Consider the following 18,007-nt stretch of genomic DNA (forward strand, 5'->3'; position numbering starts at 1 on the left):
GTGGTGCCTTCAATAGGAAACCGGAAATAAGTCAAATTGAACGAAAGGATAGCAACTGAGTTTCAACCAAATTGAGAGCTTTTCAAAATAATTCATTTAATGAACGAATGTGGCGAAATAACATCAGACGGTTGTGTATGATACAATTGATTTTTATGGAAACGTATTAATGTTCCTCACACTCAACACAAGAGTTTAATCACTATTTACTTAACAAGCGATAGTTTTCGTGTGAATGTTGTTGATTCGAGGCAAAGCCGACTTTTGTAATAGATTTCACATTTAATTGCCGTCGAAAGTTCAAGACGTTCGATGAAAAGAACGATTCTTGACCCGCAAGCATGTAAACACTGTTACCCATTGCTATTGATACTATCTGAACAATAACATTTTCGGCCTTAGTCCTCTAAACACAAATTCTACCTTCTACCATATGCGCTGAGAGTTCAATAAACATTCAAGCATATAAATGAAAAAGTTCATAACAAAAATGAAATAAAAAGTTTATTTCCTGAAGAAAACTTTCGGAGAGCACTTCTTGTCAACGCAAAAGAAAAGAAAGGAAAAGGAAAAAAGACTGGCAAAACCTTGTGGCAATAACTTCTTTTACCATTCACTGCAACGTCTTTCATTCATAAGTAACATTGCAAGGGTCATTCATAAAAGACATCTATCAGAATAACAAAGTTTTCCCACATATCGTCGACCGTTTACGGTAGACGTCTGTCTGTTGTGCACTATGGGAAAATGTTACCACAAAACACATAAATGAAGATGAAAAAACACATAAATGAAGTTGAAGTGATTTCTTTATCTCCGATGTGTTTATCAGTTTATAGGCAAGGTACAAGTTTAATAATTGAATTTGGTATACACTATGAAGGACATTGAATCTTGCATCAGATGTTTTTTTCCGTATGAACCAATCAAGTTAATAATTTATTTCTTAATCAATTTAGGAGTGCTGGTAGAACAGTATTACTATCGACAGTATAGTTTTATCGATGTTTCGAACGGAAAGAAATTGTATTTCTCTTGTAAAAACAAATGACAGGGTGGGTAATAACCATTTGGGAAACCCGTTGAGTCGATTTTTTTTTGCGGTTTTTAACATAAATAGAATCTCGGCGTCGAGCCATTATCTTGTGGCGTTCAACTCAATTTTCGTTTTAAGATCAAGTGGTCAACAAAGGGGTCGCACTTTTCTTTAAAAAAGAACCTTCCTCAGATACAGTTAGAGGCAGTGAAATTTCAGCATGAATTTCCTTCAGCTGTTTTTCAGATGAACAACACCAACAACCAAAACTGTTTATGCGCCTTTATACGGATGTACCACTGTTAAGCGTGTAGTGCCTTAAACCGTTTGATTGTATGTGTGGATCAGCTGAAAAACAGCTGAAGCAAATTCTTGCGGAAATCTCCTTGCCTCTGACTGTACTAATTGTTATTGAAAATCCTTATTAGTTCGAAGAATTTGAAGGGAACCTCTGTGTTAGAAAATTCTTCGCCATTGAAAATTATGCCACAAAAACCTCAAAAGACAAATGGGCAACGCAGTTCAGGTCCGCCTCGATTTTCAAAAACGAGTGATATCAGCTTTGTTGATGCATTCTGTGCATCAGCGCAAACATTTTAAAATTATACAAAATTTTACAACAAAAATGCGTCAAAAGGGCAGATGAGGTAGGAAACACGCTTCTTCGACAAATTGGTTCCTCTCGACAAACTCTATAATCGCTCCTGCACGAACGAAGCCCTAAAACACATATCTGGGCTGCTGAGTTGGGAAGAATTTATTAAAACCCCGAAATCTTGTCTCCGCCACTGAAACTTTATAATTGACACTTAACCTTAACACTCTACATAGCCGCAAATATCTCAAAAATACGAAATTTCAAGATAACTGTCATTTTCCCTGGACACCATTTTTCCACGGAAACCATCTGTTATCGAAAGCAACGACAAAAAAGGTGTGATTAGGTCAGAGCGGTGCTTTATTAAATAGCAAAATATATGTTAAAATTAGAGAAGTAATAGATTTTACATGCTACATGCGTCAAAAACCGTACTTTTCATGTTTTAAGCACTTCTTTCGACGCCCTCAGCATGTAAAATCCATTACATAACTCGGGATAATGAAAAGTCTCGTTTTCGTGTGTTTATTGACCTCGGCTTCGCCTCGGGTCAACAAAATTCACAAGAAAACTGTACTTTTCATCTTTTTATCCCTAGTCATGTAAAATACTATTGCATGCTTTTATTTTCCCTAGAGTCTAAAGTGGCTTATTTCACACCTAGGGAAAACAAGAGAATTGGTTTACCATTCAAAAGCATGTAATAGTAGATTATTCACCTCTGTACACATGTTTATTTAGACACTTGGGGAGTTATTGCATGAGCCGAAGGCGAATGTTATAACACCAAGTGTCTAAATAAACATTTGGACAGAGGTGAATACGCTATTTTATCTACCGACGGCGAAATTATAGCACTTTTTCACTGCTATTATTTCACCTAGGTAGATAATAGTATTTTACATGACTAGGGATAAAAAGATGAAAAGTAAAGTTTTCGTGTGAATTTTGTTGATCCGAGACAAAACTCGGGATAAAATGAAAAGTTTACACGAAAACTCGACTTTTCAACTTTATATCCCTTTTCATGTAAATAACTATTAAATCAAGCAAACAAACGGCACTTAAAACAAAACAGGTAATAGATTCAATCGTTCGATTGCGATTCAATTTCCATTTATCTAATTTTTTTTTATTACTCTCTTAGGAGCGATCAAGTTTTTTTCATTAAAATTCCAGTAAGGTAACAATTTGAGAAACAACATCCGATAAATAGATAGTTGATTAGTAGGCAAAATAGTGAGACCATGAAGAAGAAATAAATTTCTAGTAACTGAGCATGAAATACAATACCAAAATTGAGTCAATGCGGTAGAGGCACTGTAACCATCGACATCTTGCAACAATTTGTAAAGAATTACAAAACTACCAAAGCATTTATCTGTTGTTGAAATAATATAGGAGAAATTTGATATCTAAAATTGAAAACCACATTACCAAAGGTAATATCTGTTACGGATGTTCTGCAATATCGAAAAAAAAGAAAGAAGAAAACCTTCTCAACACAACTTTAAAAATAGAAAATAATTCTCATTTTCGTCCGTCGTAAATCAGATATTTTTACATGAACGATGTATAATATGCACATGGTCATCTAACATACGGTTAGATCACTACAGTGAACGGTGAAAATAGTCTAATACGAAAATAATATCAATTTGAAACAATTATTAAGGTTAAACAAATAAAACACGGAGTCGAATAAAATATTTTTTCACACGCCAAAGTAACGAAAAGAGCCAAAAAGTGAAATCATAATGAATGTATACACCGAACGAGTGAATGAAAAGGCTAAACGATTTTTTTATTCCTCACAACAGACAATTCATTTCAATAATTTCGATTTTCGATCAATATTTTGATAAAAACAGATTTTCTTTTCTGCCAACGCAACACATAATTCTGGATGTGTGAAAAAAGAATTAATTTTTTTGTTGTTAAAACATCGCGAATCGTATCATCGTCGATTAGATCAAATAAATTTTTCTATTAATTTGTTCCTAAACTATTTTCGCTCGTTGAATATATAAATAAAAATGTTCAAAGACCGTACTTTTGAACAAAAAGAAAACCACACAATCACAGAGAGTAATTTGATTTCTCTTCCATTTTTTTTTTCGCTTGAAAAGATCATCGTGTTGAATGATTTTTTTATCATATATCGAACACGTAACGAATGTTGAAATTATTTTTATTTTCATTGGTTTCAAAACATGAGCGCAAAGTATAACAAAAAAAATAAATTCAGAAAGAAATGGGATTGTTTACATTCGGCAACACTTACAAATAGTCCATTAAGTATATATCACGCACGGATATCCATCTCATCATCATATTGTATCTCTAACATTCTTTTAATCTGTCTATGTCTCTAGCTTGTGAATATTTTATGATAAATGACTTGTTTCTGAGTTAATGTCAGAGTCAATTAACATTTTTCAAATAATAAAAGATAAAAAATAAAATATCAAAATAAATAAAATTGGCGCACGAAAATTTTCTGCAGACAACATTTTAATAAACGAGAAACAGAAATCGTAAATAAAAAAAGGTACACACCGACGATATTTATTGGAGTTTCCATATCAATAATTTTTATTAGAAAATTCCACACCGTAAATCAAGACCACTTTCGAAAAAGTTTCGTAACTCTCCACAACACGGAAACGTCTCCACAACATAATTTCGATGGGTTGGGGTCTTAACTAAAGTGACACAGAATAAAAAATAAATTAGACTTACCTGAAAGAATAACGTAAACGCCACCCATTGATAATATTTCGTATGTTTTATAGTCAACGGACCTCGGCTTCCTTGAGAATTATCGATTCCCGGAAAAGGCACTTCGAATCCCTGCTTTTTCATAAATGCATCTACCACTGTATAGGTTGAATGAATCCAGCAATAGGTATTGAGAACGTCTTCTGGGATATCTCTGTAAATATTTTTTTTTCGATTCTTTGCTGTATTAAAATGGTATTCGGTTTGAATCTTTGCTAATAATGTTGTAGAAATGGTATAAAATGGTTTGTGGTAATGCTGAAGTGGTATTGTGTAAAAGCTTTTCACAGCATTGGAACAGCATTATACGATTTGTTGAGTTTGTTGGAAAGCATTCAGAAGGAATTTTCAAGTGACAATGATGTTTTCCGTTAGCATATTTCGAAATCGGTTCAAATTTATATTTGGAATGAGTTTTCGACAATGTTTATTTTCAATAGTCTCAAACGAATGGCTATTGTGAATACGGTGAATACCGCAAGCGACATTATTGTATACTCGAAGACGATAATTTTTATTTTTGTGAAGCAATACGAGCGAATGATTAGCAAGTTCAGAGAAATTAACATCTCATGACGCACATGTTTGACAGGCCACAAATTTGTACGAATTTGATTCTGAAAAATTCGTAGAATTTCAATACTCATTTAAACATTGTAACATCGGGAGATATGTTAGGAATGTCACAAAACGGGGCCATGATTATATTAGAGTATGGATTAAAATGTTTTTGTTTTGCTTTTGATTTTTTGTAAACCGGGACTTAATGAAGATGTTAAAAATGTTGCGGTAAAATCAACGATTTTATCAGAATTTTATTGTCCAAGGTTTCATTCGTGTCACATGATAATCGCCATCCCAAAATGTTAGGAATTAAGAATATAAAGAACCACTTGCCCATAGAAAAGCATTTGAATACCTTAAGTGATCAAGGAAGCGAACGATTTACGATCGAAGAAAACGGAGGAAAAAGGCAGACATAATTGTATCTTTGAGAGACAATAAATGGGATGGAGAGTTCGCGGAGAAACTTCCCCAAGTAAATAGTACATATTTCATGTGTGAGTTACGAGAATCTTTTTCTACACTCAAACGCATTGAGAAATCGTCACATTGTCACTCCAACAATTGACAATACATTGATGAAAAGTTTATTTTCACAACTCAGGTGAGAAAACAGTCATTTTCGCACCTCAGCTCAACTTCAGTTGTATTGGTTGTCAATAACTATGTATCAACCTTGGGATGAAAAAGTTGTCAATTTTATCTTCTCGCTAAGCTCGCTAAGCTCTGGTCACAAACAGCGCTTACGAAATGAAAGTTCCGACTTTGTGGAAAAAGAGATTAGGGAAAAACAAACATATTGTCTCCGGAGCTGTCAATTCTGTTTTGTTTTGTCAATTTGTTCCCATTTGTTTTTCATCAAAATCAAATTATTGCAGAATGCACGCACACATGAAAAAATTATTTGTTTACCGAGAGGAGAAAATATAAAACAAAAATTCGTATGTACGAGGTGTGATTTACCGTTTTTCTCCACAAAAACAACATCAATTCGACAACCATTTTCGAAAACATAAACAAAGGAACAGTTCAAGTGGAAATAATAATGTTAATATCTCGCCACTCACTGGAGAGAAAGTGCTGCACTTTTCTCACTAGAAATGTCATTCAACCAGACGTCAACAAAAAGCAGCTTTCTCATGACATATTGAGAGGAGAAAAAAGGTAACAAAAGCATTGTGATCACCTCAGGGAAAAGAGAGAAAAACGAAACTCGCTTCGCTCTGGCTACAAAGTTCGTCTTGGAACATCCTATTATGTCATCTTGGTAAACAGATATTTCTACAGTCAGGGCATACCATTGGTAAATTTATTTATTTATTTATTGCGCAATTTACTGCAATTTACCTAGTACTTACTGATATTCAATAAATTTTGGTAAATTTTGGTAAAGAATCATAAAACTTACTGACATCTTTCATTAAATTTTGGGTAAATATCAGTAATTTCGGTAAATAAAACCAATAATAAAAGACATTTCGTTTTCACATTTGTACTACCAATTGTTATACTGATCACAAATGAAAAACGGGGATTATATTCTTCGTATAAAACAGAACGAACCATAAATGTGCGATGCACATTTTAACAAAACACTGCAAAACTATAAAAACAAAATTGGTTTCGTGGAGAATTTTCTGATTTTATGTTTTTTGAATAGAACTTACCTTGTATGAACACAGTCTATAGGATTTCCTACGTATTGTCTTGTAGTCACGGCTATTGAAAATGTTACCAATAGCACAACTGTTGCATTCGTATGCAGTCGAAACACAGCGGAGTCAATTTTTACATGATTTATCTACGATTTCGAATAAGATAATTAGTAAAAAGGAATTCGAGTTTTGTTTAAAGATTAAAGTAAAAATTGGACATTGTTTGTTAGACATAACTACGACAAGTACATTTAATTCAATTGTATTCATATGAAATCAATTGATCTAATGAATGAAAGTAAATTGTTTTTACCCTTTAATCAGCTCTGTCGTCAAGAAACTTTTGATCTTTTTTTCTTTGATTTTTTATTTTATTTTTTAATCGACAATACATGATGATAAACATTCATGAAGCACCGTGTGATAAACCGTTTGTACTTACACAAAACTCAAAAATGAAAAAAATAAGACATAGGAATGTGGTTATTATTAGTCAAAATGGAAATCAACACTCACCGATGATCTACTCACTTGCATAAAAGCATAGATTCCCCGTAAAAATTCCATATTAGGTGGTGGATTTACGGGGGCTCGGTTTAAGCCCCCTTGGCTCCCCCGTCTATAATATGTCGAAGTACTATCCGGTATATGTTGCTTAAGTTTCTTGTTGTGGGTGAGCGGTCTGAAAAGATATTCGGCGCCAGAAACTAAGAGTATTTTTTATTGATAATTTTACATTTACAATTTCAGAAGCAATGTCTAAGTGCATGATTTTTTTTGGGTTTGATTGAGTGTTGTTGAGTACATGGAGCATAGAATTCAAACGAAATTTTCTTTTCATCTTTAATTCTATGCGCAATAATGATTATAGACTTCAACGATACACCAGTTTCCACTGAAATCCAACAATTTCAATCCAATTCATGTTATTCATTCGGATACCCCATTAGGGAATAGAAGTTTTCACAAGTGATTTTCCGCGTAAAACGTAATTCTGAACAAAAAATTCGTTTTACCACCTGCCCCATGCGAAAGTGGACAATTAAATAGCAATTTACCCCATACGATCCATTACACGTGAACTATTCATTTTTCATTTTCTTATGTGGAAATAACCTTTCGCATGGGGCTGGGGCAGGTAGTAGGCCAGAATACACTGTAAACTACTACGTACTTTATTACGTCAAAAACTTTGTGATAGTGGTAAACACACTCGTGTGATTTTTAGTAACTTTCTTCGGCAATTGTTTTTCGCCAAGAAACTCTACAATTGTCACAATTGCTTCATTTTGACAGCCGCCCCTGTTTTGATATTTTGATTTTGGCGACTGGACAATGTTTTGCTATAAATGACTTAATCGATTAAAAAGAACTCCTGAAAACTTCCATACCCCTTCCTTCCATGTATTACTTTTTCTACCGAGAGATAGCGACACGTGAACTTCTGAGATATGAGCAACGTTTTCAGTAATAGCAACTCACAACTACAACAGACAAATTACGTGGATTAGCCAGAGATATGCTAATATGACGACTGGGTCGTTTCGACCGATAGAGGGAATATGTCGAATGATTTTGAAATTGGTTGAGCGAAAATGTATTGAATTCTCTCTCAAAAACCCCATATTCCCTCTATTAGTCGAAACGACCCAGGCGTCATATTAGCAACTCTCTGTGAGTAGAAGTAAACATACAAAATCCTCACTACACAAGTTTTTGCCTTTTCATTTTGGCACGAATGTTGAAAACTACCTCTTTTCGACATTGGAATTTGACTTTTTACAACGCAATTACAAAATAGATCTAAGCGATTTATCATTGCATTGTGTTGAGAAATATTGTCGTATTGTAGGTGTGCGTTGCAGAAAAAATTTCGCATCCGATAATATGTAAATGTTATGATCATTGTCTTCTTGTCAAGAAGTTACTGATAGTCCCATTCCAACTGTTTTGCGATTATTGTTTTTAAAACCTATTGTGTGAAATATAGTACGTGTTGTCTGAGTGTTTCTTCTAATTCTTCTTTTTATGAATCTAGTGCGACATGTAGGGCCTATTTTCTGCAAAAAATATTCTCCAAATTTCATTGAAATCTACAAAAATCTTTGCTCAGTTTCTCACGTTGTAATCAACGTTCCAGATTAGAAACATGACAGCAAAATACAACTTAGTCAGACAAATTTTATTTACCAAAAAATAGGTTCTGCATAAACCAATGAATGAAGTTTCGAAAGGCCTCACTAATCTCCCTCTCCAATCTAATGTTTCGTTGCACAACACGTCGCATCAATTGCAAAACTTAACAAAATTATAGGAATAGCAGTAGCATCTACAACTCACATCTCACCCAATGTCATGTCGTTCTCCCAACTCCCTCTCATGAATTTCTTTTAGCTGAAACTCGCAATGCATTACATTAAGCAGATACGGTACCTACTTCCTTTACATATCTTTCAAAAATATCATCACCAAAAGCCAACAAATATTCACAAAACTATACACAAAACTACTACAATGTAAAAGCGTACACAGCACCCCATATTCGTTTCAAACAGTTCAGTGGCAAATGCCTATCGTTGCACTTTTTAGATTTTTAATGACACGTAATTAGTTCACAAACATTCAGACCACACAGGAATACAAAACTAACATAAAACTCAAACAAAATTAAGCTAATGGGACTCGGTTGTATATGTATGGCATTAAATTCTGAGTCTCATCGGTTGTAACACAGTGTCTGAATGGTATATATTTGTGCACATTGTACATAAATGCCAGCGAATAATAGAAATTAAATTAAAAAAAAAAAAAAATAGAAAAAAGCTGGAGGAAGTATGAAATTGTAGACGGGGGTTGTTGTTGATGTGGTAATATGAATATGGCGATGTGACTAAACGCTTTTTGCTTTTTATTATGAATAAGAAAATTACAGAAATAAATGAAAACTGTTGTTATATGAATGGAACAAACACCTATCCAACCCCTTTAACCTAAATATAGTTTATCGCAAAAAAAATATTTATTTTTTGTTTGTCATCACGGTAAGGGGTACTATTATGCAGAAAAAAAACTCTTCACTGTTTTAATAGCTACTTGAACGTCAAGGAGAGAGCCATATTCAAATATACTCGAAACTGTTTGCATTCCGTATCGTGTACTACGGAATTTGTTAACAAAAAAAAAACGGAATCTAAAATACAAATTCCAGCCTAATCAATCAACCGGCATGCATTTCATCTTCGATTTAAATTTTTCTTTTTTCGTGTGCCCAAAAGTAGGTAAGTAGGTGATCGCGTGGTGTGTTTTGCAAAAAATAAGATTTTTGCCATTCGTGTGAAACCTTGAAATAATAAAGTTTTCATTCGGCGGGTAAATTATTGCATACCACCTACCATACAGTTCAAGGTTTAAGATTATTTTTACTTTGAAAACATTAAACACAAATGGTTAGCAGTTGGGGAAAAAACGTTATGGACAAGATAAGGAGTTGAACGAAGGAATCAAAATCAATGAGGAAAGTTGATAACAAGGAGGAGACGAAACTGAAACGGAAATTTTGCTACTATGTATGAATCGAGCCAAATGTAAGGTTAACGATCCCACAAGAAGCCATTTCAACCATATATACATATTCTGCCGTAATTTGCATAAGAAGCAATGTTTTCTACAAGAGAATTCTTTTGCTTAAAAACTCCGCTAAGTTTATAATGCAAATTACAGAAGTAATTTCCCATATTTTCCTAGATGTTTCAATATTTTCCCTAATTTTCCCATAACAAATTCTGGGAATATTATGTAACTAGGAACAAAAGGCGCGTTTTCACCACCTGGATCAAAAACCCGCCTTTTTGTTCCGTGTGACATTCAAGGCTGACCAAAAAGTCACCTTTCCGAACTAAATATAACAACAAACTTCAGCATTTTGATTGTTCTGTCTCCGCATACCCTGCGATAAATCACTCATAGTTACGTGAGTAATCAAAATAATTCAATCAATGTTACGCAAATTTTACTCAATTCTTCATAACAAATGAAAATCCGAAATTGTATTAACATTTGATTTTCACTTCGTCCAATAAATAACGAATTCCGTAATAAAATTGACATAGTTGGGTGGGAACGAAAATTGATATCAATTCACAACTTGGAACGAAAAGTGACGTAAGTGGGAACGAAAAGTGACGTAAGTCAGAACGAAAAGTGGAAAAAGTGAGAGAAATAGTCAGAGAAATTGTTGTTTTGAGTCAATATCTGGTGAGAGAATGTAACGGTTTTAGGATTCCTGAATGAAAAATATTTTCCAATGATTTTCTACATTTTCACATATTTTTCAGAATTTTTCTACATTTATCAAAATTGTAAAAAAAAATTGGGAAAATTAAGGAAAATTAAGAAAAATATTGAAGAATATAGGAATATATGAAAATTCAAGAAAATATGGAAAAATGTTTTTCCAAAAATAGTAACTGCATTCATCCCATAAAAATGAAAAGTGTTTTACTTAAAAACGCGAGGTAGGTAGCGTTTAAGATTCACCTCGCATTGCGTTGTGAGTGAATTTAAATTACACCTTGTACCGTCATTAAAGTTTCGCTGAAGCAATATCATTACCTAAGTCATACATCTAATAATGCAATAATTGACCTTCGAGTGCCACAAACCAAAGAGCTTTTGTTATAAAACGAGTGCATTGTCACAATTCATTTTTTTATTGGCTTTAATCCTCGTTGAGTATAATCGAAAGTGATACAACGCTCAAACGACTACAGTCACACCAACACACATATACACCGCCAACTTATAATTTTCATATTTTAAACTGTGTCTTAAAGTAAACGTGTCATCAGAAAAAATTATGTCATTTCCACTTTACGTAACCATTTGTGCGACATACAAAACCTTAAAAAAAGCACACGTTTGAAGTCAAGGCAACGCACTTGACTTGCGCTAATTTCGAAGGCTTGAAAGTGCGGCATTGTCTTAATAGAAAAAAAATTAAAACAAAAAAAAAACCACAACACACCGACCGTTAAATGGAACATAATATAAAAATAATAACTACGGCGAATTACGTCACATGATGAGGTTGTGTGTTTTTTTTTCTTAATTTTCTTTGGCATTTTCTTATATTTTCTCTACATACATTATCGGTGGACTAATTGATTGGGCAATGTTGCGCTATAAGTGGATTTTGTGTATAAAAATATATCGCGATCGTGATTGTGATGTTGATGGTTGATGTGGATGAGTTGATATTTTTTTTTTCTTCTCATCGTTTATTTTTAAAATAGATTTTTATCTACTCTTCATTTTTTTCCTTCGTCTTGTTAAATACTGTATGGGTTGAAGTTTTTGAAGAAGAAAAAAAAATCAATTTTCCTTTATTATATTAAAATACTCGACACCCCTCGTTGATAAATCATGTTAACATTTTCAAAGTGGTATAGCACAATGTCTTCCTTTTTTTAGTTATGTTGTGTACGGGTATGTGTGCTGTTATGTGCTTTTATTTATACTTTCTTCGGGTGCTATGTAATACACACAGCATAATATCAAACATTTACTTTGTTAAGTTTGAATGGACTGATGTAGGTTTCGCTTTTTTGTGGGACAACACAAAAAGTGACGAAAGTTTGACATTTCTCCAACAATCGGTGATATGATACTGTTTAAATGGTAAAACATATTTTAGCAAAAGGAAATGTGTGTCACAGCTTTAAAGTATAATTCGTTTTGAATTCAGATGAAATAGTGGCTAGGATTTTGCGGTCGATTTCGTATTTGTTAAGATAGATTCTTTTGAGATACACCCAGACTTTCAATCAATTACACCTTTAATGTACTTAGAAAAACTTTGAGACTATTCGCCTAGTCGGTTGGCCAGTAGAGGCGCCACATTTTTTTATAGTATTTCATTCTTACTGAACTATTTTTTTGTGAAACAACTTCACATTGATTCATTCCAATGAAATATCACAGCAGTGAGGATGGTTCACATGAAAATAAGTGCAGTGACAGCAGTAATTTTATGACAGAATGTACTAAAATATGGGTAAACCCTATTACATTTCTTCTTATTTTTTAAACATCATTCTCCTATAGGAGTACATTCTGTCATAAAATTACTGCTGTCACTGCGCTCATTTTCATGTGATACAACTTCACTGCTGTGACATTTCATAGGAATGAATCAATGTGAAGTTGTTTCACAAAAAAATAGTCCAGTAAGAATGAAGTACTATAAAAAAAATGTGGCGCCTCTACAGGCCAACCGACTAGGCGAATAAACAGTGTCTCTCAATTTAAAAAAAAAGTTTTATGAATAGGTCCTCACAAGGTTATTACAAAAATGAAGAGGTGTACCCTCAAGGAGCTTAAAACCGGCTTCAACAGAATTCGATGAGACCCTCCTTTTTTATGAATTTTCATTATAAAGATTTTTAAATGTAAAATACTCGTAAACCAGTTTCCATTTCAGCAGGGCTCTGATTTATTTTCAGATTGAACTGAAATTTAACCGATGTGAAACTGATCTTCGGACAACAAATAGTATTTGAAATACCTGCAGGAAAGTTTCCAGAGCCGAAGGCAAAGGATATAATGCCCAGAGTGAGTAAGCAAACTTTCTCGCAGGTACGTGCTATATTTTATATGCTGACCAACACTAAATTTAATCAATCGTATACAGTGTTCAAAGAGCGTAAAAGAGAGAAAAATTAACTGGTTCCGTTGGGTGATACGTCAAAATTTGTATGTAAAAGTCCAGTTAACTAGGAAAAAACCAGTTAATTTAACTGAGCTCGATGGGTGAACACTCTTTTTGACATTCTCTTTGAACACTATATAGCTATGAAAACATTTATTGAAAATCCTTCCCACACGACAAATCGTAAAGAAATATCAGATCGATATATCGTTCGGGAAAACCTGACATTTAATAATATGTCAAAATATGTCAAATTTCAGTTGTCCGGTGAACAATAGTATTTTTCGTACCAATACATGAAATGACGATGACTGGTGCTGAAAACATCCATTTCCTGTCGAGGTACGAACAACGTTTTGTGCACAGGACAACTGAAATAGACAAAAACACATCAATTTACTTGAACAAATCCAAACTTCACATTCACCATATTGAATTTGTTCAATTTATTACGTTTTATTCGACCTTTGACTTGTTGTAGATGACTCTGATACGTTGGGAACCTACATTTACAGAAACTACTTATGTCAATACATGTGGTACTGTGGTAGCGGGTAACGCAAAGGTAGCTTAACTCAGCAAGCAAATGAGAATGAAGTACAAGTGTTGTGCTTACGAATTCCGTAGCCTTCATACGCTCATATTCAAACAATATGGTTTGCGTACAGAAATAAACTGTTTTTCGTAGGTAATGCGGAATATTGTTATCATCATGAAGTATTTTCGTGTATTTCAGCAGTTTATCAATGTAAATAAGATACAATTATTCGATACAGAAGCCAAATAAAAATGTGCAAACCATCTTTCAGTTGGTGTCGATATATTTAAGTGTCAACGTCGTCTGATAAGGAATCAAATTTTGAATTGAAATTCGATTAATAATTACAATAAATCGTGCAAAATGTTGGTCATAACATTAGTGCTGGTCCTGCTGTTTTTCCTGATTTACAAGCGCCAACAACGGATGTCGATATTAAAACGATCCGGCATTCCCGGCCCGAAACCCAATCTTATTTTTGGCCATTTATTTGATATTGGTTTCGGAGGATTAAAGAGTGTCTTTCCCAAGTGGACCGAGAAATACGGTTCTGTTGTCGGTTTCTATTTCGGCGGACGACCTCAAGTGTTAGTTACTGACTTTGATTTGATTCGACACATTTTGGTGAAAGATTTCTACAAATTCAGCAACAGAAATCAAATCATACCGGTAAATTCATTGAAGAATCGCTCGTATGGATCATGAGATAAAATTTCTCTCAATTATTGAATAGGGTGGAATTCATCCCACTCCGCAATTTCAACACATGCTAATTTGGAGTCGTGATACCGTTTGGAGAAATTTGCGTGCCTCTTTGTCTCCGTCGTTTTCTGCTCACAAGCTTCATGCCATGGAGCCGTTGATGATGTTAACAATTGACAAATCGATTAGCGAACTTGACGATATAGCCGAAAGTGGCCAAGAGTTTAATATAGGATCGGTTATGAAGGAGCTGACGTTTTCCACGGCAGCCAAATGTATTTTTGGACTTAATTTTTCTCTGAAAGATTTGACACGAGACACTAAAAGTTTCATAGAAATCACGCTTCCGCGCCTTGAAAAATCTATATTGGCAATGGTGATGGTTCTATTTCCATCGCTGACATGCATAGCTTACCCACTAAGAGTTTTGTGGGAACGGATTCGGTTTTTAATGGCATGGTCACCAGAAGGCGCTTGTTTTGAAGTTACGAAACAATTGGTCCTGCTGCGACAGCGATCAGATATAAAGATTATTGATTTCTTACAGTTATTACTTAAAGCTAAAAGAGTCCAGACAACTGTTGATTCGGAATTGGAGATGTCATCAGATGATGTTAAGCCGAATGATAATTTATTGAATAAAGAATTGAACAGTGAAAATATTTCAAATGATGAGATTGTGGCAAATGCATTACTGTTCCTACTCGCTTCCTACGAAACAACATCAGTTACTCTTCAGTTCTGTTTGCATAACCTAATAAATCACCAAAGTGTCCAGGACAAATTGAGAACCGAGCTTCTAAAAATCGTGGACCCAGGAAGTAAAAAGATTTCTGCTTTAGCTTTGTCTAGCATTCCGTTGCTCAATCACATAGTCAAAGAGACGCTCAGAATGTTTCCACCGGCGTCACCGTTGACTGCAAGAGTAGCCAAAGAAAATTACGAATATCAAGGTATTGTGATACCGAAAGGAGCTGGTGTATTCATAGGAGTTTCCGCCATTCACAATGATCCAAAATTATGGCCAGAGCCGGAAGAATTTCGACCGGAGAGATTCGAAAGTGATTTTGATAAATTAGCGCTTCTAGCGTTCGGAGCTGGGTGCGTAGTGAGTCATTCAAGTTCTACCACATTTTTTCTAACAATTGTAAATTTTTACCAAGCCCGAGAAACTGCCTTGGAATACGATTCGCTTACATGGAAATTGAGTTGGCTTTGGCAAATCTCATCCTAAATTATCGATTTGAGCCGGGACCATCAACGGAGAAAAAGATTAAGACGATGGAAACCTTTGCAACGTTAATACCACAGAATGGTGTTTTTTGTAAAGTAACCAAACTGCAACATTAAATACGCAGCCTGTGATCCCTCGGAACTCACTTAAATAAATCTTGTTTTTCTTGATTGGTATATGGCTCTGCTGCACAACCCAGAGAAATGATAACAGATGGCGTTGCTTCTGTGCAGCTATCATCTGCTATCATTTCTCTTGAACAACTTGATCGAGAGTCGAATATTGATTTCCGCGGAAAATTCTATGAAACTTGACAAAGCATAGAACGCACGAGCAATTGTGATTGTCGATCATAGAAATTACTTGACAAAAGGGTCAGCGATTGCTCAAAAAATACAATTATCGGTACGTGTGTTCACAGATATTTGTGAATTTGATCTGTCAACGCAATAATTGCATCGAATTAGAAAATTTTCCACGTCTCCCAAATCAGTTTTTCCTACCCAAAATCAGATGTATTTTGTCTAGTCAGTGGCGGACATTATTAACGATGGACGTTGTCTAGCTGACATCCAGTACTACCATCCCAAATTCTCATTTGGTTTGGTTTGAACCTTGGTGGCTCCATTGCATTCATTATTAGAAACAAGAAATGTTTAATAAATCAATTTTAAGAAAAACGACGAAATCCAACGAAATTCCAGATCTAATCAACGCAAAATTGACTACTTTCAACACCAAGCATGAGTGGTACTCTAAATAGAGTACTGAAACTGGACAGTGTGTCATACAGATTTTGACATTGTAGAAAATTGTGGAAAGAAATGTCATACAAAAAAGTTCTCGATCTGGCAGCTGTCACTATGATCATGCTTGCAGTGCGGTGCAATTTTACGAGTTTATAGCAGTAGGTGAAGCTGTTGTAGAAATCACTCCTGAAAATCCGAAATCACTTGTAAATCAAATATATTAAGATTGTATCAAGACGGCCAATTGATTAAAATATAATCTAGAATCCTTTGAAACGGCCTATAAATACAGAACGATATTGTAAGTGATTCGCATTCAATAAACAAACGTTAAACGGGACACAAGTCCCTAATTCATTAGTTTATTATTATTCATCACAAGTGGCGCAGTTGGTAAAAAAGCTAAAATTTAGCATTGGTCGTAGCATTGGTCGTGGGATAGTTAAGTTGTTTGGAAAATTTGACTGGCACTGCGTGTTGGAGTGAGAAACTCACCAGTTAAAATTTTCTAAAATAACTCAGCTGGTTCGACGAATTGGTTGGTCGTTTTGGCTAGATCAACATACATTTGGCTGGTTGGTCAGACAGCTGGTTCGACAGAAATTCATTTGGCTGGTCGTTTTGGCTAGATCAACATACATTCGATTGGTTGGTCATACATTTGGCTGGTTGGTCAGACAGCTGGTTCGACAGACATTCATTTGGTTGGTCGTTTTGGCTAGATCAACATACATTCGATTGGTTGGTCATACATTTGGCTAGTTGGTCATTTTGGCTGGCGTACAGTCAGGTTGGCGACGTACGTTCGTTTGGTTAGTCATACATTTTGGCTGACTCAACGTACGACAGTTTAGTTGATTGTGCAGGAGACACAAATCAGGCATTTGGTTGTGCGGTAGTCACGAAATCGGTCTGAAAGTTGTGCAGGAGACACAAATCAGTTAGGGTTGTGCGGTAGTCACAAAGGAGACAGAGTTGTGTAGGAGACACAAGTCATTTGAAGGTAATTGTCTGTGGCCGACACGTACAAATCAGTGATCGGTTTGTAATAAAAGGAATTCTGACATGCCAAAATTACGTGTTTCGCATTTCACGACAAAAAATATACCGATTACCCCAGAAAATTCATCTAGTTGCGCGCCTGATCGTAAGTCTGTTCAGGTCAGTGGTAGTCAGTCTCGCAGTTCGACTAGTGACGTGCAGAATCCTAAGTCCGTGCAGATCATTGGTCAGTTTCACAGTTCGTCAAAAGCAGTTTATTCTGAGAAACAACCTAAACGTATTTCCGTCCGGCAAAAGGAAATTATTGAGGCTTCGAAAGAAACGAAATACGCGTCAGTCCCACAGCGAAAATATTCGAAATTAATAGAAGACGAAGTTTTAAAAGAAGCAGCACTGTTTAGATACGTCTCATTAAAACACAAAAAGTAAACATTTAGACCAT

At 34.8% G+C, this 18,007-nt stretch overlaps 2 protein-coding genes across 7 annotated transcripts in view; one reads left to right on the forward strand and one right to left on the reverse strand.

Moving 5' to 3' along the window:
* Positions 1-18,007, reverse strand: part of LOC119069864 (innexin shaking-B) — a 123,744-nt gene that overhangs the window by 38,031 nt on the left and 67,706 nt on the right. For 3 of the 6 annotated variants that reach the window (XM_037174048.1, XM_037174039.1, XM_037174060.1), the window contains 3 exons: positions 7,151-7,316; positions 6,647-6,780; positions 4,377-4,569 (listed from right to left, as the gene is read on the reverse strand). In XM_037174048.1, coding sequence (XP_037029943.1) covers positions 4,377-4,569; positions 6,647-6,780; positions 7,151-7,316 — 493 coding nt within the window. Of the gene's footprint in view, positions 1-4,376; positions 4,570-6,646; positions 6,781-7,150; positions 7,342-7,370; positions 7,399-18,007 lie in introns of those variants that run through there. The other 3 variants (XM_037174079.1, XM_037174054.1, XM_037174068.1) reach the window with 3 other exon arrangements.
* Positions 14,137-15,969, forward strand: LOC119069853 (cytochrome P450 3A24-like). The gene is made up of 3 exons (XM_037174030.1): positions 14,137-14,547; positions 14,612-15,681; positions 15,744-15,969. The coding sequence occupies exons 1-3, from the start codon at positions 14,242-14,244 to the stop codon at positions 15,928-15,930; spliced, it is 1,563 nt and encodes a 520-aa protein (XP_037029925.1). The 5' UTR covers positions 14,137-14,241; the 3' UTR covers positions 15,931-15,969.

This window comes from Bradysia coprophila, chromosome II (genome assembly GCF_014529535.1).
Source record: "Bradysia coprophila strain Holo2 chromosome II, BU_Bcop_v1, whole genome shotgun sequence".
In the NCBI taxonomy this organism is placed as follows: Eukaryota; Metazoa; Arthropoda; class Insecta; order Diptera; family Sciaridae; genus Bradysia; species Bradysia coprophila.